The 22,236-nt window shown below is 45.5% G+C and overlaps 2 protein-coding genes across 5 annotated transcripts in view; both read left to right on the top strand.

Moving 5' to 3' along the window:
* The window catches only part of rabgap1l (RAB GTPase activating protein 1-like), a 444,915-nt gene that overhangs the window by 232,409 nt on the left and 190,270 nt on the right, over positions 1-22,236 (top strand). The window lies entirely within an intron of this gene.
* LOC125456133 (G-protein coupled receptor 52-like) lies at positions 6,634-10,001 on the top strand. The gene has a single exon (XM_048538904.2). It carries the CDS (start codon positions 7,475-7,477, stop codon positions 8,549-8,551), a length of 1,077 nt encoding a protein of 358 aa, XP_048394861.1. The 5' UTR covers positions 6,634-7,474; the 3' UTR covers positions 8,552-10,001.

The raw sequence follows: 22,236 nt of genomic DNA, 5'->3' as shown, positions 1-22,236 counted from the left end.
GGATAGAGATAGACGAAGCTGATGTGCTGAAAATTTTGTCAAACATTAAGATTGACAAGTCGCCAGGCCCAGATCAGATTTGTCCTCGGCTGCTTTGGGAAGCGAGAAATGCAATTGCTTCGCCACTTGCGAAGATCTTTGCATCCTCGCTCTCCACTGGAGTCGTACCTGAGGACTGGAGAGAGGCAAATGTAATTCCTCTGTTCAAGAAAGGAAATAGGGAAATCCCCGGCAATTATAGACCGGTAAGTCTCACGTCTGTCGTCTGCAAGGTGTTAGAAAGGATTCTGAGGGATAAGATTTATGACCATCTGGAAGAGCATGGCTTGATCAAATACAGTCAACACGGCTTTGTGAGGGGTAGGTCATGCCTTACAAACCTTATCGAGTTTTTTGAGGATGTGACTAGAAAAGTTGATGAGGGTCGAGCTGTGGATGTGGTGTATATGGACTTCAGTAAGGCATTTGATAAGGTTCCCCATGGTAGGCTCATTCAGAAGGTCAGGAGGAATGGGATACAGGGGAACTTAGCTGCTTGGATACAGAATTGGCTGGCCAACAGAAGACAGCGAGTGGTAGTAGAAGGAAAATATTCTGCCTGGAAGTCAGTGGTGAGTGGAGTTCCACAGGGCTCTGTCCTTGGGCCTCTACTGTTTGTAATTTTTATTAATGACTTGGACGAGGGAATTGAAGGATGGGTCAGCAAGTTTGCAGACGACACAAAGGTCGGAGGTGTCGTTGACAGTGTAGAGGGCTGTTGTAGGCTGCAGCGGGACATTGACAGGATGCAGAGATGGGCTGAGAGGTGGCAGATGGAGTTCAACCTGGATAAATGCGAGGTGATGCATTTTGGAAGGTCGAATTTGAAAGCTGAGTACAGGATTAAGGATAGGATTCTTGGCAGCGTGGAGGAACAGAGGGATCTTGGTGTGCAGATACATAGATCCCTTAAAATGGCCACCCAAGGGGACAGGGTTGTTAAGAAAGCATATGGTGTTTTGGCTTTCATTAACAGGGGGATTGAGTTTAAGAGTCGTGAGATCTTGTTGCAGCTCTATAAAACTTTGGTTAGACCGCACTTGGAATACTGGACGCCCTATTATAGGAAAGATGTGGATGCTTTGGAGAGGGTTCAGAGGAGGTTTACCAGGATGCTGCCTGGACTGGAGGGCTTATCTTATGAAGAGAGGTTGACTGAGCTCGGTCTCTTTTCATTGGAGAAAAGGAGGAGGAGAGGGGACCTAATTGAGGTATACAAGATAATGAGAGGCATAGATAGAGTTGATAGCCAGAGACTATTTCCCAGGGCAGAAATGGCTAGCACGAGGGGTCATAGTTTTAAGCTGGTTGGTGGAAAGTATAGAGGGGATGTCAGAGGCAGGTTCTTTACGCAGAGAGTTGTGAGAGCATGGAATGCGTTGCCAGCAGCAGTTGTGGAAGCAAGGTGATTGGGGTCATTTAAGAGACTGCTGGACATGTATATGGTCACAGAAATTTGAGGGTGCATACATGAGGATCAATGGTCGGCACAACATTGTGGGCTGAAGGGCCTGTTCTGTGCTGTACTGTTCTATGTTCTATGTTCTATGTTCTAAGCCCACACCGCCCCTTGAAACATTTCACCCAGACCCATTCCACTACAACCCACACACCCCTGAACACTTTAGGCAATTTAGCATGGCCAGACCACCTAGCCTGCACATCTTTGGATTGTGGGAGGAAACCAGAGCACCTGGAGAAAACCCACGCGGGGAGGATGTGCAAGCTCCACACAGACAGTTGCCCGAGGCTGGAATCGAACCTGGGTCCCTGGCACTGTGAGGCTGCAGTGCTAACCACTTCGCCACTGTGTCGCCCCGAAATCTGACGAAAGCCAATCTATTTTTCCTTCAGACAGTTCTTGTAAGCTGTGGCTTTTAACTGATAAATCAGCGACCGTTATAGGGATGCTAGCCATCTTGTGTCTCTTACCAAACAATGGAAGCATCCAGAAAAGGATGATTAAAGGAGAATATGGCCATCAGAAGAGTCATAATGGTCATCACAGCAACAGAATAATGGGCACCAAGGCCACTGAGCTAGCCTTCCAGTTTCTCTCCACATAAAACTGTTTTACCCAGTCCGCTTCTGTCTGTGTGTATGTGTACAGGGAGTTTATAAAGGGACTAGAGTTTCAATTAGGATTATATGCTGAATTTTTATTTGTTTGAAAATAATATCAGAGTTATTGTGTCAATAGACTGATAAACATACGTTTGGATGAACTCAAACAACCTGATTATACATGTTATAATGTTGACTTATACCCCGAGACTTGTCCCGTGCTTTCTGTCAACCCAGGTCTAAAAATTAGGTAACTTTTGTCATGACTTTGGTGATAGTAGTGCTTGATTTCTCGCACGTGTTCCAGTTGGATGTAACAAAATGATTCCGTCTGTGAGAGGAGCAAATATTTTAGCATGGAGCTAGATACTTCTACAAACAGAATGCAGAACCCAGAGGAGGCAGCCGTACTTTTAGGAAATGGAGCTCTGCCTGGATGCATGGCAGAAACTAAACTCTGCATGAAGACTGATGCCATCCTTTGGTCGGGCATAAAAATGTGATTATTCGATAAAATGATCCTGAAGTAGTGAAAGCACTTTTTAAAATGCAGTTATTTCCTTTGTAATGCCCAGTTTAAACATCTTTACATGTTTTCAGTACTTGTCTCCTTGTTCAAGAAAGAATGTAAACGTGTTGGACAACATTTACTTAGCCAGTAAGTGGAATGGTCTAGTTGATGAAAAGCTGAACAGACTGCTTTAAAGTATTGGCAAAGATCTGTAGCTCAGGTTGTGGATGAGGTTGTTGACTTGCTCGTCAAGGTGGCTTGTTTTTGTGCAGACATTTCATCACCATGCTAGGTGACGTCAGTAGAGCCTCCAATGCAGCAAGTTATTCTACTATGCTTGGGATTTATTCTGGCCAGTCCATTACGTTGAGTACTGTTATTTCCATTTTTGATCAGAATGGGGTCCAATTTGATGTGTTTGTTGATTAAAGTATGGGTGGAGAACGATGCCTCTTGAAATTCCTGTGTATGTCTATGTTTGGCTTGGGCTACTGTGGTTACTTTGTCCCAGTTAAACTGATGGCCTTCATTGTCTGAATGTACTGATATTAAGTAGCGTTTGCCATGCCGTTTTGCTGCTAGCAGAAGATCATGTATTTTGATGGCTAGTTTCCTTCCTGTCTGTTCGCTGCAACAAAAACAAGCCAACTGGACAGGCTATGGTTGTATTTGCTGTTGCTTAGAACAGTAAGAGTCTTGACACGGTAGATGTGGAGGATGTTTCTTCTTATGGGAGATTTGAAAACTAGTGGTCACTGTGTAAAAAGAAAGGATCACCCATTTAAGACAGATGAGGAGAACTTCATTCTTTGAGAGTTCTGAGTCTTTGGAACTCTCCCTGAAAAGATGGTGGAAGCAGAGTGTTTGAATATTTTTACAGCAGAGGTAAATAGATTCTTTATAAGCAGAGTCTGGAAGTTTATACAGGAATGTGGACTAATCAAACCAGCCACGATCTTATTGAATGGGGGAGCAGCCTCAATGACTCACTCCTCCTGATTCACATGGTTGTATGTTATATTCTCTTGTTCCTCCGCATCCCTTAGCAGTTGAATCATAATTCACCCCTCCTCACTTATTCAAAATGAACTATCTCCATCCTCTTGGTCCAAAATGTCCAGAGCTGTTGTGAATTAGCTAAAAGCATGGCTGCCACTTCAAAGAATAAATCTGACTTCAAATCCATTGACTACATGGAGTTTTTTTTATGATTGATTGATTGTGTATTAAACTGCCTTTAAATCAAGTGAGCGACTCCCACCCCAAGCACCTGGGACTTGACAGCTCTGAGGCATGGTTTGTAATGCACAGAGGGTTTATAAAGAGAAAATACATGATGAAACAATGAGGAAGACTCAGTGGAAAATAATTCTATGTTATTCTTGCTGGCTACAAAAACAATGTTGCAGAGTCTCTGCTGTGATCATTTGCAATTTATTCCCAGTTGCTTTTTGAGGATGCTTCCCACTGATTTGTCACTCATCAGGAGCATCCATGCAATTTTAAGATCAGAGCGATTAGTGATTAAAAAGGATGGCAAGTGCAGGGCAGCACTCTTTGCTGAAAGTATTCACTCATCATGAAAGGAATTATGCTTCTATCTGAGATAACAAAGTGTGAAGCTGGATGAACACAGCAGGCCAAGCAGCATCTCAGGAGCGCAAAAGCTGACGTTTCGGGCCTAGACCCTTCTTCAGAGAGGGGGAGGCGGACCGTAGATGGATGCAGGAGAAGATAGGTGGGGAGGGGATAGGTCAGTCCGGGATGGATGGACAGGTCAAGGAGATGGGATAAGGTTGGTAGGTGGGAAATTGAGGTGCGGCTTGAGGTGGGAGGAGGGGATAGGTGAGAAGAGGAACAGGTTAGGGAGGCAGGGACGAGCCGGGCTGGTTTTGTGATGCAGTGGGGGGAGGGGACGAACTGGGCTGGTTTTGGGATGCAGTGGGGGAGGGGAGATTTTGAAGCTTGTGAAGTCCACATTGATACCATTGGGCTGCAGGGTTCCCAAGCGGAATATGAGTTGCTGTTCCTGCAACCTTCGGGTGGTATCATTGTGGCACTGCAGGAGGCCCATGATGGACATGTCGTTGAAGGAATGGGAGGGGGAGTTAAAATGGCTCGCGACTGGGAGGTGCAGTTATTTCTTGCGAACCGAGCGGAGGTGTTCTACAAAGCGGTCTCCAAGCCTCCACTTGGTTTCCCCAATGTAGAGGCAGCCACACCGGGTGCAGTGGCTACAGTACACTTCATTGACAGATGTGCAGGTGAAAATCTGCTTAATATGGAAAGTCATCTTGGGGCCTGGGATGGGGGTGAAGGAGGAGGTGTGGGGGCAAGTGTAGCACTTCCTGCGGTTGCAGGGGAAAGTGCCAGGTTTGGTGGGGTTGGAGGGGAGTGAGGAGCGGACAAGGGAGTCACGGAGAGAGTGGTCACTCCGGAAGGCAGACAAGTGTGGGGATGGAAAAATGTCTTGGGTGGTGAGGTCGGAGTGTAGATGGCGGAAGTGTTGGAGGATCATACTTTGTATCCGGAGTTTGGTGGGGTGGTATGTGAGGACGACGGGGATTCTCTTAGGGCAGTTATGGCAGGGGCGGGGTGTGAGGGATGTGTTGCGGGAAGTGCAGGAAACACGGCCAAGGGTGTTCTCGACCACTGCAGGGGAGATGTTGTGGTCCTTGACAAACGCGGCCATTTGCAATGTGCGGGAGTGGAATGCCTCATCCTGGGAGCAGATGCAGCGGAGGCGAAGGAATTGGGAATAGGTCCACTTCAAGCCCATTGACTCCCACAGCTACCTAGAATACACCTCCTCCCACCCACCCCCCCATTTCAGAACCCTCTCCCCATCCCCCTTTCTGATGAAGGGTCTAGGCCCAAAACATCAGCTTTTGTGCTCCTGAGATGCTGCTTGGCCCTGCTGTGTTCATCCAGCTTCGCACTTTGTTATCTTGGATTCTCCAGCATCTGCAGTTCACATTATCTCTGATGCCCCTATCTGAAACTGCTTCATTGTAATATTTTTCAAAGTATTGATCTTACTGTTGTTAGGACAAGCCTTGATGCAAGTCTCAGTCCCAGCTTGACCCCTGATCTGAGGCTCGGCCTGGAGTGTATTCACAAACACTTTCTTCAGTCAGCAGTCGGACTGCCACTTCAAAAAAATATTCTTGCTCGCAGCACGGATTCTGAGCTCTTCCTTTGTCCCTTACTCCTCCATCACTCACACCCTCAGATCCCTTCCCTCGCTCTGTCACTTTTGCTTCCTCCTTGTTGGGTCACTTGCTCCTTTACCTCATTCCTCTCCCTTCTCTCGTTCACCCTGTACTTAGCCACTCACTTCACCTTATCACTCTTACAGCTGTGAGGTAATGCTGTAACTGATCCCGAATTGGAGCTGCACACTGGGCAGGGGTGCAGGCCTGTACCATCTTATCATCTGGAGTGTAATTGATGCAAGATACACCTCCCCTCACCCTGAACACAATCTCCTTTTGTAATACTGTGGGATGGTTATCACTGACCTCTGTTCATCCTGACCTGAAAAATGTGTCCTTAGTGCATTCAAGGGGCAGTCAGACTGTAGGACACTGCATGTATATAGTCCACTAAGCTCGTTAGTAATGCGAATGTCATTAAACAGGTTACAAGCTAAATTTATAATGACCTTTTTGTGTGATGAATAATGAATGGAGCTTTCCTGTGCTGATTGTATTACAGCTGACATTAGGGTTAGTGCAGTGAAAGTGTGGCTTTGTGTTCATGTTTCCTTTGTGCGGAGACCAACTCTGTGAACTCTCTCCTCCCGGCACTCTTTGTTGTGGTCTGTCTGTGCCTGATTTAGGAACCAGCCTTCAGGGGCAATCCGGCTGTAAAGCTGGTTGGTCCTGTCACGTTGTCTTCATTTGTCACAGTCTAGGGCAGCGTTGGTGTGAGTGGCTGTGAGCCGACATGTGCCTGGCAACTGTTACCAAGCGACAAAAAAAACCCCAGCTCCGATGGCCATTGGTGCTGTAGCTGCTTGTTCGGGGGCAGGGAAGCAAAGGTGGTTTGAATTCTTCCGCATCAGCTGTGATGGAGCACAGACGAGGGGCTCAGGTGCAGCTGCTGCGAGAGAAGAAGAGAGCAGTGGCAATACGAATGTGGCACTGAAAGGATTTGTTTCTTTAGCACAATGGATGCGCTAGACTCTCCTCTGAATTGGGAGATTACTGCTTTGTACATGCAGCCTCTCCTCTCGCAAGGACTGAAACATTGATTAATATGTTTGGCAGCCTGGGAATTTGGAATTATCTGCAAATGCGGTCCACTACCTTCCTGCTTCTTGGCTGATTTTGCGGTCTTTGAAAGGCTTGCTGCATTTTTGCACCTAAGACAAAAAGTGCCTCAGGTCACTTTTTAAGAGGAAGGGAATATACCTTGGTATTGGCATTGGCATTCTGTGAGATCTTCACATTTCTTTCGGGGGTCTGGTCTCCTTCTCTCTCTTCACTCTGTTATGAGAAACAGCTGGAAGTGGTACACTGGAGGGAGCTAGTCAGCAGCCTTGCTGTGTCGAGGTGTGTCAGCAGTCCTCTGATGCTGAGGAGGCATGTGCAGCCCGAAAGTGCTGTCTGCGGAGACTGAGGGGAGCAGCAGAGCAAGCTGGAGGAGCAGAACGGAGCAGTGTGGGAGTGAGGAGTGGAGTGGAGTGGACCAGTGAGCAGTGGAATGAGGCGGAGAGGGGAGTGAGCCACAGCATGCTGGAAGAGTAGAGTGAAAGCAGGGCAGCGGCAGAGTCAGACGGAGGAATTGCAGTTAAAAGCAGATGCTGTGCTGGCTGCTTCCAGTCGCTGTGGTCTGTGGCCCACCCTTACCTCTGCCATGAACCAGTCCACGGTTGAATGGAGAGCTGTGAGTGTGAGCAACACCTCAGTTAACCTGTCCAACCACGCTTGCCCATTGGGCTTTGGCCACGACGACGCAGTTGACGTTTGTGTCCTCGAGACTGCCATCATCGTGTTGCTGACAGTTCTGATCATAGTGGGAAATCTTACGGTGATCTTTGTGTTCCACTGTGCCCCACTCCTTCACCATTACACCACGAGCTATTTCATCCAGACCATGGCCTATGCAGACCTACTTGTTGGGGTAAGCTGCTTGGTTCCTGCACTCTCTCTCCTTCACTATCCCACGGGCATGCAGGAATCTCTCACCTGCCAGGTTTTTGGCTACGTCATTTCAGTGCTGAAGAGTGTATCCATGGCTTGCCTGGCTTGCATCAGTGTCGACCGCTACCTTGCCATTACAAAACCACTCTCCTACAGCCAGCTAGTCACCCCATGCCGTCTGAGGCTGTGTATCATTCTCATATGGATATACTCCTGTGCAGTTTTCCTGCCCTCATTCTTTGGATGGGAGAAGCCAGGCTATCATGGGGACATATTTGAATGGTGTGCTACCTCTTGGGAAACCAATGCTTACTTCACAGGCTTCATAGTTTGTTTGTTGTACGCCCCTGCTGCCTTCATCGTCTGCTTCACCTACTTCCACATTTTTAAAATCTGCCGGCAGCACACCAAAGAAATTAGTGAGCGTCGTGCCCGGTTTCCCACCCAGGATGTGGAAGCTGCTGAGGGTGGGCCCAGCCCTGACCGGCGCTACGCAACGGTCCTGTTTCGGATTACAAGCGTCTTCTACGTGCTGTGGCTCCCCTACATTCTTTACTTCCTGCTGGAGAGCTCCCGTGTGCTGGAGAGCCCCTCGCTATCCTTCGTAACGACATGGCTAGCCATCAGCAACAGCTTCTGCAACTGTGTCATCTACAACCTCTCCAATAGCGTCTTCAGGCTGGGCTTGAGGAGACTGTCACAAACAGCTTGCTCACTGTGCCTGCGTTTGGGGGACGAGACGGTGAGAGACCCCAAACCCAGGAAACGGGCCAATTCCTGCTCCATCTAACGGCCCAAGTGTTTTTAAGGGCAGAAAGCAGATTGCATTTACAGCACTCCCTACTGTCTGGCACACTTGTGCAAAACTGCCTGTGGGAACAGGAGAAGTGATAGCTAAAGGGCTCATTGGAATGGTCTGTTGTGGAGCGACAGGAGGCCGTTCCACTATTCTTGTAGATAATGATCGGTATCTTAACCCTGTCTATCTGTCTTGGCTCCACAATCCTTATTAACCCTTTCTAACACAAATCTGTCAGGTTTGTTTTGAAATGCTCAGTTTAAACCCTGGTCTCAACAACTGCTTGGGAAGAGTGTCTCCGATTCCTAGATGCCAGAAGGTGAAAACTGGTCTGCAGTGTTCTGATCATTTGACCAAGATGGAGCTCATAATGTAATCAACCTATTGACTACCTAAAGGCCTCGATCCTAATCACAGAGTAACTAGCTGAAGAGGGCGTTGCATTCGCTGCTTTGGAATATGAGTAGAAGGGCTGAGCGGTGGAGAGGCTTTTGTTAAGAGTGCTCCTCGAGGTACTGTACTGACTATACATCATTCTGATCACCAAAAGCATGGGGCAGATGTTTGTACAGCTTTCTACAGGAACATAAACACTTTCACTAGGTGTGCTGTCTTCTGATGTAGGCTGCAACCCTTTATAACATGTCAGTGTAAGCTTGCACATATTGTACAAAATATTTGGTGGAATTTATTCTGTGTCTGTGCCTAATGTAACTAACACACATTTATTGTTTCGAGGAGTACTAGAGGGTTAAAGAGGGCAGGAGCTGAATTTATCTTTAAACAATAAGAATTGAATGCAAAAAAAAAGTCACAGTGCAGTGAAAGGCATATCCTGAAAGGTATTTCAGATCGTTGCATTAACTGTAACAATGACTTTTCCTCTCTGTAGTTCTGGTACTGATAGGGATGAAAGAAAGTGCCAACTGGGTTTGACTGTTTCACTGGCACCGGGACTATTGAAATAAAGAGAGAAGAAACGAAGGCTGGGGCTGGGGTGGGGGTATGGTGAAATCTTCTGATTCTGTTTGTATCATACTACTCAGGAATATGTTGCAAAAAAAAGGGGAAACAACAGTGAGTATTTGCATTGTCCTCGGTGTGAATGCTGCTGATTAACCCTTTGAGCTCGCCAGCATCTTTGCTTCTGGTACGTTCGGTCAGTCAGCGCCGACTCAGAGAGCAGTTCGTGGAATGCCTTTCCACCTGCCAGCACCACATCCTGAAACAACTTTTCGATGATCTGCTGGGTGCAAGGGTGTTGCTGTAGCACTTGAAGGGTTATGTACTGTGTGAAATGGGAGAATTAAACTGTAAGAATGTAATGTTAAATTATTTTTAAACACTGATTTATTGTTAATTGTTTTACATTTAAAAAGTGACTTTTATATAAACATATATAATACATATATCTATAGAATACGTATTTGAACAGCCTGTATCGAAGATGTTTAATAAATGAATCGCCCTGAATTGACTGAGTGTGATTGTCTCCCAGTGCACTGCAGTCTGCTACAGGATTCCATCAAATTTGTGAAGGTTTCGTCTGTTCCTTTTGCCTTTTCGATTAGCCTCTGTTCTCTCAGTTTTTGATTATCTTTGGTATTAGGTGCACCGCGTTCCTTTTTTGCATCGACTACAGTCCAGTGTAGATTGCTCTGCAGTGCCCCTTTTCTTTTTACAGCATAGCTCCTCCTCCAGTGCAGCCATCCAGTGATGTTGCTATGCCTCCAGAATTTGTCCCAAGATGAGCTGCCTTAGTTGTCCTCTTGTTAAGGTGTCAGCCAGTCGCAGCTTCTTAATTTGTCATTACTTCTCTATTTTCAGAGTTGTTTGGTTTTGGTTTCGATTTTTCAAAGGAAATGTGACCCTAATCCATTGGAAAGCTGTTTCAGTGTAGCTGCTGGGCAGTGCTGTCCCCAGTGCCATGCTGTGGCAGCCCTCATGTAATGTTGACCATCTACAACAAGAGAAAATCTAAATGTTGTCCTTGATATTCATGGAGCCACAGAGATGTACAGCACGGAAATAGACCCTTCAGTCCAACCTGTCCATGCTGACCAGATATTCTCCATTAATCTCATCCCATTTGCCAACATTTGGTCCGTATTGCTCTAAACCTTCCCATTCATATACCCATGCAGATGCCTTTTAAATGTTCTAATTATACTAGCCTCCACCACTTCCTCTGGCAGCTCACTCCATACACGCACCACCCTCTGTGTGGAAAAAGTTGCCTCTTAGGTCCTTTTTTAAACCTTTCCCCTGTCACCTTAAACCTATGGCTTCTAGATTTGGACTCCATGACCCTGGGCAAAAGGAATGGACTATTCACACTATCCATGCCCCTCATGATCTTATAACCTTCTATAACCTCTCATCCTCCAACGCTCCAGCAAAAACAGCTCTAGTCTATTCAACCTCTCCCGATTGTTCCAACCCTGGCAATATCCTTCTAAATCTTCTCTGAATCCTTTCAAGTTCCACAACATCTTTTCTGTAACAGGGAGATCAGAATTGAATGCAGTATTCCAAAAGTGGTCTAACTGATGTCATGTACAGCCGCAACATGACCTTCCAACTCCTATATGCAGTGCAGTGACCAACAAGCAAGCGTACCAAATGCCTTCTTTTACTATCCTGTCTCCCTGTGACTCGACTTGCAAGGAACTGAAATGTCTCCCAAGTCTCTTTTTGGCAACGTTCACCTGGGGACTTTACCATTAAGTGTATTAGTCCTGCCCTGATTTCCCTTTCCAAAATGCAGCACCTCACACTTATCTAAATTGAGCTCCATCTGTCACTTGTCGACCCATTTGCCCATCTGATCAAGGTCCCGTTGTTCTTCGAGGTGACCTTCCTTGCCGTCAAATACCTCCAATTTTGTCAATATCATTACTGCGACTGAATCCTCCACTGCCAGCATCCTGGGGTTCACCATTTACTAGAAATTTAACTAGACTGTAAATACAGTGGCTGCAAGAGCAGGTCGGAGGCTTTGAATACAGCAGCAAGTATCTTACCTCCTGACTCCCGAAGGATGTTCACCATTGACGGCACACAAGTCAGGAGTGTGATGGAATACTCCCCATTTGGCTGGATAGATTCAGTACCAATAACACTGAAGAAGCTTGACACCATCCAGGACAAAGGAACTTCCACACTCTTCCACCATTAGCGCTCAGAAGTGTTACCATTTCTAAGATGCACTGCTGAAATTCACCAAAGTTGCTCAGACAGCACCTTCCAAACCGATGACCACTTCTGTCTAGAGCACAACAGTAGCAGGTACATGGGGACATCACCCCCTGCAAGTTCCCATCCAATCTACTTGCCATCCTTACTTGGAAATACATTGCCATCCCTTCACTGTCACTTGGTCAAAATCCTAGAATTCCCTGCCTCATTTGTGACCCTGCACAACACACCCTGCAGCAGATCCTGGTGACTGTTTACCACCACCACCTCAAAGGCAACTAGGGAAAGACAATAAATTCTAGCCCAGTTAGTGACATCTACATCCCACAAATAGATAATGAAAAAAAGTTCCCTCAACAAATCAACACCTTACATAGTGGCTTTGCTAGAACAAAACATTCCACACTACTTCCCAGATAAAATTTGACACTGAGTCACTTGAAGGAGGTATTACGAAACAAATTTGGCCAGAGGTTGGATTTAGGAAAGGTCTTAGTGGAGAAAAGTGAGACAACCCAGGTTAGGGAGAGTGTTGCAGAGCTTAGGGCAGCTGAAGGTTTAACTGACAATGTTGGAGCAATTAAAATCAAAAGGTCAGAAATGCCGGAGAGCAGATTTTCTCAGAGGGTCCCAGAGATGCAGAAGGTCAAGACCATGGAACGATTGAAAGTCAAGAGTGAGAGGGGTGCATGGTGGGTGAGTGAGACTCAGTGTGAGTTAGGACATGGGTGGCAGTGCTGGATGTTGGACAAACAATCTGATGAAATGGAGATTGTGGATAGACCAAGACAGGTAATGGTGAGTTGAACTGAGTATATTCAGCATACATGTGGAGGTAACACCCCTCCCCACCAAGTACCACCTTCCAGATAGATTGCTGTAAATTATTCTGTTGTTAAGTGTTGATGTTGACAGTTTGAAATATGCTGAATCTTTAGTTGTGGACAGTATTAAACAGCATTGTTGCTGTTTAAGGTGAAATCAATTGGATGTGAAAACACTGCTGTCGACATTAGTTTTAGTAGTCTGTGTGTGGCAATGTCCAAGACTCTGAATTCCGGTAAGAAACCAAACACACCTCAATGATGTGGGAAGAACATTTGTGTTTTTGCCGACTGTGGAGCTGATTCAGAGTTGCCTCTCTCTATATTAAATACGTGTAGAAAATCAAGTAGGGTGTGTGTATAAAAACAGAGCATTCATTCAGAAAGTCTAACCAGCCAGTTGTTCCTGGTAATAATCACTACATAGAAGTGAACAGTTGGCTGGGCCTCAGTCGGAAGCACTATCCCTCAGACTCACAATGTTGTGGCTTCACGTCCCATTCCAGAGACGTGAGTAGGTCATCTAGGCTGAGAATGCAATGCAGTGCTGAGGGAGTGCTGCACTGTCGGAGAGTCAGTACTGAGGGAGATCCGCACGGTGAGAGGGTCAGTGCTGAGGGAGTGCCGCAATGTCGGAGAGTCAGTACTGAGGGAGATCCGCACTATGAGAGAGTCAGTGCCGAGGGAGTGCCACCCTGTGGGAGGGCCAGTGCTGAGGGAGCGCAGCGCTGTCGTAGGGCCAGTGCCGAGGGAGCGCCGCGCTGTCGGAGGGCCAGTGCCGAGGGAGCGCCGCGCTGTCGGAGGGCCAGTGCCGAGGGAGCGCCGCGCTGTCGGAGGGCCAGTGCCGAGGGAGCGCCGCGCTGTCGGAGGGCCAGTGCCGAGGGAGCGCCGCGCTGTCGGAGGGCCAGTGCCGAGGGAGCGCCGCGCTGTCGGAGGGCCAGTGCCGAGGGAGCGCCGCGCTGTCGGAGGGCCAGTGCCGAGGGAGTGCTGTATTGTTGGAATGATGGATACTCTATTGGCCACTGAAACAAGTTGACTGGTCAATCTTACTGATGCTGATGACTATCTTAATGATGAAGTGTAAGCTTTCCTGACTAGCTTGTGAGATGAATTTTCTCCAGTTGGGAATTTTTCAATTGTTGTAGAAAATTATTTTGTCGTCATCTCCACAGCTTTTATGATTAATTTCACTGCTGTTCATTTACCATTACAGGACTGGGACAGAGGTCTTGCTTATCAACAGTGTATCCTGGAATTCTCTCTGAATCAAATTTAAACAGAGAAACTCTTGGTGCTGTCTAAAGCCCTGTGCCCACGTCAACTCCCAGTATATTGGCAATTCGTTGTGACATCTGTCGTATTCAATTTATATTCTCCAATCAGTTCTATATGCACAATAGGTGACCATTGTGGGACCATTCTCGGTGTTTATTTTCTGTTTTTTGATTGAGCCTCGTCCTTTATTTGGCTAGGAGGTTTGACTGAAGCTTAATGAACATGAGCTTTTTAAGGAAGGAATGATGTATAATGGGGTTCAGAAATGCTAAGGTCAGTCATATTGTTGAATGTAATTTTGATGCCAGAAATCCAAGTTTAAGCCATTAGCCCTTACCTTCGAATTAAAGCAAGGTAGAACTTTGTAAAATCACACCAATCCTTTTACTTCATTCAAAATACATACAAATACAATTTGTAGACAGTCAATGTGGCATTTTATAAATTCCCACATTGGAAATAAAACCAGTCTGACTCAGAGTTAATACTCAGCCAGATTCTAAACAAGGCCTTACACCTAAGATACGTCATTTGACCTGGGATGTCATCTCTGGTATACTGATAAAACCTTTAGTTATCTTCGGGCAGTGACTTGAAAGAAATTCTGGGATTTGTGTATCAATCCTTTCTAACTCAATAAAGATTTAACAGCCGTCTTAGGTTTGTTCAGTACATTCACATAAGTTCGATGACCCTTTGATCGTTTGCTAATAAATTCAGTGTCTGATGCCATCTCTGTCACTAACACCTGGCAAAAGAATGACACTTGTAAAGTTTGTGTCTTCAGATAAACCTTTTGGATTATAACCTGGTGTGTGAGATTTTTGACCTTGTCCATCCCATTCCACCACCTGCACTTGCACATCATGGCATCCGTTTTTGGTGACTAAGAATGCTGGAAAAACTCAGCTAGAGATGGAGGAGGATTAGGTCCACAGAACTTAGAAGGTGGTGTGGGATGTTCTCATAAGCACAAAACCTTAACAACATCATAATTATCAATATGATCGACCTGTCCGGAAGACAGCACTGATCGCCAGTGTGTAGTGTTAATTCTGCTGGCTTCATGCCGTGTGCTGCACAGCTTAGCATGGATTAACTAGCTACTCATCCTATCCTCCCCACTCCTGAGGTGCTGTTCTTATTAATTCTAATTCCTGGTTCCCAGTCAAACATTGGAACCCTTGGAGTTGAGTCAGCTGGCTCAATGTGAGATAGCAAAAGGAATATGGAGGCAATGGACACCTTGGAAGCCAAGAATATGAGTGGGCTGAATGAGTGAAGGGATCTTCCAGCATGAAAAGCAAAGCCAACTGTACCTGACCAATGCCTTAGACTGGTTGTTCTTTTTCAACTGGGAATCTTTCAACCCTACATAAAACAGTTTTATCGATACAGAAAGGCTTCTAATGGCAATCAATTACAAAAGGATTTTGTAATTGATGTGATTTTAGAAAGCCATATCAGCCCATATCTGGCTTTCGTTCAAAGGTAAGTCCTGTGTCTTAAATTTGGATGTTAGGCATTAAAATTACATTCAGTTGTATGACTAACTACAGCATCTTTGAATCTGTTATACATCATTCCTTCCTCAAGAAGCTTGTGTTCTCGAAGCTTCCAACATTTCCCATAACTAACTACAGAACAGAGCCCAACCAGAAAACAGAACAAAATACCCAGAGTGGTCCCGCCATGGCCCCTTGATCTATACTGCACCCAGAACTGTCTCGACAATGTAATCTGAGGATGGCTAATATCAGGACAAATCACCAACATACTGGGAGGACAGAGGTGCAGGAAACCTTTGAGTATAGGAGTTGGAACGTCATGTTGAGTTTGTACAGGATGTTGGTGAGGCCTCTTTTCGAGTACTGTGTGCAGTTCTGATTGCCCTACTGTAGGAAGTATATTATTAAGTTGTAGAGGGTTCAGAAAGGATTCACCTGGTGTTGCTAGGATTTGAGTTATAAAGATAGGCTGGGACTTTTTCGCGGACTGTCGGAGGTTGAAGGGTGACCTTATAGAGGTTTATAAAATCATGGGGGGGCATGGATAAAATGAATAGCAAATGCCTTTTCCCTGAATTGTGGGAGTTCAAAACTAGGGAGCATATTTTTCAGGTGATTTGGCAAAGATTTTAAAAAGGGGTTAATTCTTTTACAGTGTGGTTAGTATATAGAATGAACTGACAGAGTAAGTGGTAGATTCAGGAACAGTTACAACCTTAAAGTTTTGGTAAAAATCTGTACCTCGGGTTGTGTGTGAGTTTATTGACTTGCTTGCTGAGCTGGCTTGTTTTCATTCAGACATTTCATCACCATGCTAGGTAACAACATCAGTGGAGTCTCCAAAGAAGCGATGTTATTTTACTCCATTGAAGAGCCTAGGTCCGAAACATCAGCCCCATTTCTGATGAAGAGCCTAGGCCTGAAATATCAGCTTTCCTGCTCCTAAGATGCTGCTTGGCCTGCTGTGTTCATCCAGCTCTACACCATGTTATGTTACTCTGCTTAGAGTACAGTTAGCATGGTGATGAAGCATCTGAACAAAAATAAGCCAGCTCAACTAGTAGGTCAACAACCTCAGTTACAACATTAAAAGACATTTGGATAAGTACGTGAATTGGCAAGGTTTGGAGGGCCAAATGCAGTTTAGTTTGGGGAAAATGGTCGGCATGAAAGGTTGGACTGAAGAACCTGTTTCCATGCTGTATGATCGATGATTTGCCCTGGGTCTGGAGTCACACGTAGGCCATACCAGGTACGGATGGCAGATTCCCCTCCTGAAAGGACATTGCCGAACCAGAAGGGCTTTTACTGCAATCGATGATAGTTGTTGTGGTCGCCATTACTGACACTGGTGTTCAAGTCCACATTAATTGAATTTAAATTCACCCAGCTGCTCTGGTGGGATTTGAACTTGTGCCACAAGAGCCTACGCTAGTGCTTGTGGATTACTAATGTGTTAACATCACTGTACAGGCACACCCAAGAGATAGAAGCATGTTGAAGGAATCGAAATAGGCAGAAAAGCGCAGAGGTTTAAACAGGATTCTAGAATTAGGGGCCCTAGATAGCATTTAAAATCAAGGATGTTAAAGAGACCAGAATTAGAGGGATGCAGAAACCTTGGAGGTTGAGAGACTGGAGGACCTTCCAGTGATAGGGAGGGGAAAGGATGGGTTTTCTAACACAGATAGCTGAATGTTTGAATATCAAGGCTTCACTCAGGTGTGGATCAGCAGACCCTAGTGCAAATCGAGACATAGACTGCAGAGATTGTCAGAAATATTTTGGAATAGTCATTGAATTAACAACATTATGAATGAGGGTTTCAGTGGCCGATGAGTTGAAGGAAAGCCACAGTTGGATGATGATATGGAAGTGGAAGTAAGTGATCTCGGGAATGGCGCAGTTAGGTGGTCAGATGCTTACCTTGGGGTCAAAGGTGATATCAAGGTTGTCCAGATTGGCCTCATCTCATGTTGCTGACATGGAGATGGATGGGTCAGGAGCGGAGCTTGAAGTGGACATTGAAACCAATGGCTTCAGTCTTTCCTGTATTTGGGAAGGAAGTCTCTGACCATCCAGTACTGGGAAATGGGATAGGAAGTCTGATAATTTAGTGACAGTGGAGGAGTGGGGGAGAGCTGGTGGTGAGATGGAAAGGGCTGTTGACAGTGTACACAGGGAAAAGCTAACACTGCGCTTTTGGACCATGTCCCTGAGGAGCAGTGTGTAGGTGAGAAATAGGAGAGACCAAGGATTGATCCTTGAGGGACTTCAGAGGGAACAATGCATGAAGAGAAAGCATTGCAGGGAATTCTCTGACTCCACTGAGATGGATAAGAATGGAACCAGGTGAGAGTGACAATTAAACCCAATGAGTGATTCAGTGGAATCTTTCTCAATGAATGAGTGATGAGATTGTGAAACTAACATAGCCCTGTTGTGGCAAAGCACCTATTCTGTGCTGCAAAGAAGAACTCAACAGTGTGACTTTATTTTCAACGCTACTATTGAAAAATTGTCAAAAATCTTTGCCGCGCAAACTTTCAATAATGGGTAACTGCTTTTAAGGTAACCATAAGACTATACTGGACCAATCACTTAAACTATTACACCGATTCAGCAGTAAATGATGACGAAACATCTGAACGAAAACAAGCCAGCTCAGCAAGCAAGTCAACAACCTCACCCACAACCTGAGCTACAGATTTTGTGGTTTTGGGCGGTAGACTTTGATTATTCTGAGTGAGCGGTCATTGCAGTGATTGGTATAGCAGAATTCCTCTGTATTGCTTTAATTGAATCTGTGGTGACTAATGCATGAAACTATTAGGGCAGAATGTATATAGCACTACTAGAAAGGTGATGGGAGGAGGATGGAATCTGTTGGAAAGCATCAAGTAATTCCAAAGAAACTTTCAGAAGAGCTCTTACCCTAACTCCATGAACTCTTGGAATATTTTAGCATGGAAAATAGATTGATTTAATGCAGTCCAGATTAATGAGTTCAGAGACAGATTCTTCCTGTTAGGGTGAATAGCAAGGCAGGTGGGTGTAGGGAATGCTGAATGATGAGAGAAATTAAGGTTTTGATCAAGAAAAAGAAGGAAGCATATGTCAGGTGCTCACAGCAGGGATCGAAAGAACATCTAAAAGAGTGTAAGGGCAGTAGGAGTATGCTTACAAGGGAAATAGGGAGGGCAAAAAGATGACGTGAGATAGCTTCGGCAGATAGGATCGAGGAGAATCCAAAGGGATATTATAAACACATTAAGGACAAAGAGTAATTAGGGAAGGAATAAGGCCCCTTAAAGGTCTGCAAGGAATCCCAATGTATGGAACCACAGGAGATGGGAGAGATACTAAACGAGCATTTTGCATCCGTGCTTACTGCAGTGAAGGCTTTGGAAGATAGAAAACTTGGGGAAATAAATAGCAAGATCGTGGGGCAGCATGGTGGTTCATGGCTAGCACTTCTACCTCTCAGTGACAGGGACCGGGTTCGATTCCACCCTCCAGCAACTGTCCATATGGAGTTGGCGCATTCTCCCTGTGTCTGTGTGGATTTCCTGTGGGTGCTCCGGTTTCCTCCCACAGTCCAAAGGATATGCAGGTTGGGGTGGATTAGTTGTGTTAAATTGTCCATAGTGTTCAGGGATGTGTAGATTAGGTGGGGTATAGGGGAATGGCTCTGGGTGGGATGCTGCAAGGGTTGGTGTGGACTTATTGGGCTGAAGGGCCAGTTTTCACACGATAGGGATTCTATGATCTTGAAAAATGCCTCTATTACCGAGGGGGATACGCAAATGTCTTAAAACAACATAAAGGTGGATAAATCCCTGGGACCTGATCAGGTGTACTCTAGAACTCTGTGGGAAGCTAGGGAAGTGATTGCTAGGATAATGTGGAGAGATTTGTATCATTGGTATCCACAGGAGAGGTGCCAGAAGACTGGAGGTTGGCCAACGTGGTGTCACTGTTTAAGAAACATGGTAAAGAAAAGCCAGGGAACTATTGACTGGTGAGCCTGACATGGTGGTGGGTAAGTTGTTGGAAGGGATTTTGGGGGACAGGATTTATATGTCTTAAGAAAGACAAGAATTTTTTTTAGATAAGGTTGGTTAGCATGGCTTTACGCATGGGAAATCATGCCTCACTAACTTGTGTTTTTTTTGAAGAAGGGATAAGAGGGATTGATGAAGGCAGAGCGGTAGACATTATCTATATGGACTTCAGTAAGGCATTTAATAAGGTTCCACATGTAGTGAATGAAACCTTTAAAGAGCAGGTGTGCATGCTGGAATGAATAGAGATAGAGGAAGCTGATGTGCTGAAAATTTTGTCAAACATTAAGATTGACAAGTCACCAGGCCCGGACCATATTTGTCCTCGGCTGCTTTGGGAAACGAGAAATGCAATTGCTTCGCCACTTGCGAAGATCTTTGCATCCTCGCTCTCCACTCGAGTTGTACCTGAGGACTGGAGAGAGGCAAATGTAATTCCTCTCTTCAAGAAAGGAAATAGGGAAATCCCCGGCAATTACAGACCAGTAAGTCTCACATCTGTCGTCTGCAAGGTGTTAGTAAGGATTCTGAGGGATAGGATTTATGACCATTTGGAAGAGCATGGCTTGCCAAATGCAGTCAACACGGCTTTGTGAGGGGCAGGTCATGCCTCACAAACCTTATCGAGTTCTTTGAGGATGTGACTAGAAAAGTTGAGGGTTGTGCTGTGGATGTGATGTATATGGACTTCAGTAAGGCATTTGATAAAGTTCCCCATGGTATGCTCATTCAGAAGGTCAGGAGGAATGGGATACAGGGGAACTTAGCTGCCTGGATACAGAATTGGCTGGCCAACAGAAGACAGCGAGTGGTAGTAGAAGGAACATATTCTGCCTGGAAGTCAGTGGTGAGTGGGGTTCCACAGGGCTCTGTCCTTGGGCCTCGACTGTTTGTAATTTTTATTAATGACTTGGACGAGGGGATTGAAGGATGGGTCAGCAAGTTTGCAGACGACACAAAGGTCGGAGGTGTCGTTGACAGTGTAGAGGGCTGTTGTAGGCTGCAGCGGGACATCGACAGGATGCAGAGATGGGCTGAGAGGTGGCAGATGGAGTTCAACCTGGATAAATGCGAGGTGATGCATTTTGGAAGGTCGAATTTCAAAGCTGTGTACAGGATTAAGGATAGGATTCTTGGCAGTGTGGAGGAACAGAGGGATCTTGGTGTGCAGATACATAGATCCCTTAAAATGGCCACCCAAGTGGACAGGGTTGTTAAGAAAGCATATGGTGTTTTGGCTTTCATTAGCAGGGGGATTGAGTTTAAGAGTCGTGAGATCTTGTTGCAGCTCTATAAAACTTTGGTTAGACCGCACTTGGAATACTGCGTCCAGTTCTGGTCGCCCTATTATAGGAAAGATGTGGATGCTTTGGAGACAGTTCAGAGGAGGTTTACCAGGATGCTGCCTGGACTGGAGGGCTTATCTTATGAAGAGAGGTTGACTGAGCTCGGACTTTTTTCACTGGAGAAAAGGAGGAAGAGAGGGGACCTAATTGAGGTATACAAGAATAATGAGAGGCATAGATAGAGTTGATAGAGACTATTTCCCAGGCCAGAAATGGCTAACATGAGGGGTCATAGTTTTAAGCTGGTTGGAGGAAAGTATAGAGGGGATGTCAGAGGCGGGTTCTTTACGCAGAGAGTTGTGAGAGCATGGAATGCGTTGCCAGCAGCAGTTGTGGAAGCAAGGTGATTGGGGTCATTTAAGAGACTGCTGGACATGTATATGGTCACAGAAATTTGAGGGTGCATACATGAGGATCAATGGTCGGCACAACATCGTGGGCTGAAGGGCCTGTTCTGTGCTGTATTGTTCTATGTTCTATGTTCTAAATACCATCTGAATGTGGATTATGTCATATTCCGTACGATTCAAGACCAGTTCTCCCAGTGCTTACCCTGTATCATTCTGCAGCTCTCCTAGTGTTTATCTCCTCACTCCCTCCATCCCCTCTTTCTCCCCATTCTCTCTTGCTCCCCTCACCCTTCCTCTACCCCCTCATTCCTCTTTACTCTGTCATTCTGCCCTCACTTTTTACCTCTCCTCTCATTCTTCTGTCCTGCTTTCTCCCCCTTCCTGCTTTTTCTTTCCCTTTCTTCCCTCTTCTTCTGTTGCCCTCTTCCCTTTCTTATCCTTTCCCAGCTACTACCTCTCCTAGCTCTGCCTCCCTGAACCCCAACCCCTTCCAAATAAAACTATTAGTGGTTTCTACATGGAACTGCACCTTGCCTTGCCCATGGTGTTTCCTTGAGCAACTTTTCATTTTTTGTCTTATATTAAGATTAACGTCACCTTGTTTGGTTCACCTGCCAGTTCTCCAGCATTCAACAATCTCCTGAATGGGGTAGCAGTCTGGTCACTATTGAATAAACCCTGGCTGAGTTGGATTTGCACTTGTGGATGTAGGAGTCAGTTCTGTTACTTGAGGGCCTGTCGTTAGAATACTGAACCTAAAATGGATAGTGTATATGCCTGTATTAACAGGAACAAGGAGGACTCACCTGTGTTGAATTAGCAGTTCAGTATCCTTGTCTCAGGAAAGAATTTGTGCAGTCTCTCTGAAAATAGCACTTCTTGCGGCTTCAGGAACATCTGTAACAAGGTGAGAGCAATTATGCAGAGCTGATGTTCTTAACGATTCCTCCACAGGTTATAGTAAGACAATGTCATTTGAAGATCATTTGGGGAAAAGGTGTGTTCTCTCCTAGAGTGCTATCAATTAGTTTAGCTCAGTTATTTAACTATGCTACTTATCCTGCAGGCCAATCTTGCAATCATTGTGACTTCTTAAAAAAAAGGTTGTGCA

This window comes from Stegostoma tigrinum, chromosome 8 (genome assembly GCF_030684315.1).
Source record: "Stegostoma tigrinum isolate sSteTig4 chromosome 8, sSteTig4.hap1, whole genome shotgun sequence".
Classification (NCBI taxonomy): Eukaryota; Metazoa; Chordata; class Chondrichthyes; order Orectolobiformes; family Stegostomatidae; genus Stegostoma; species Stegostoma tigrinum.
The sequence above is the reverse complement of the archived record's forward strand: the minus strand, read 5'-3'. Positions and strand labels throughout refer to the sequence as shown.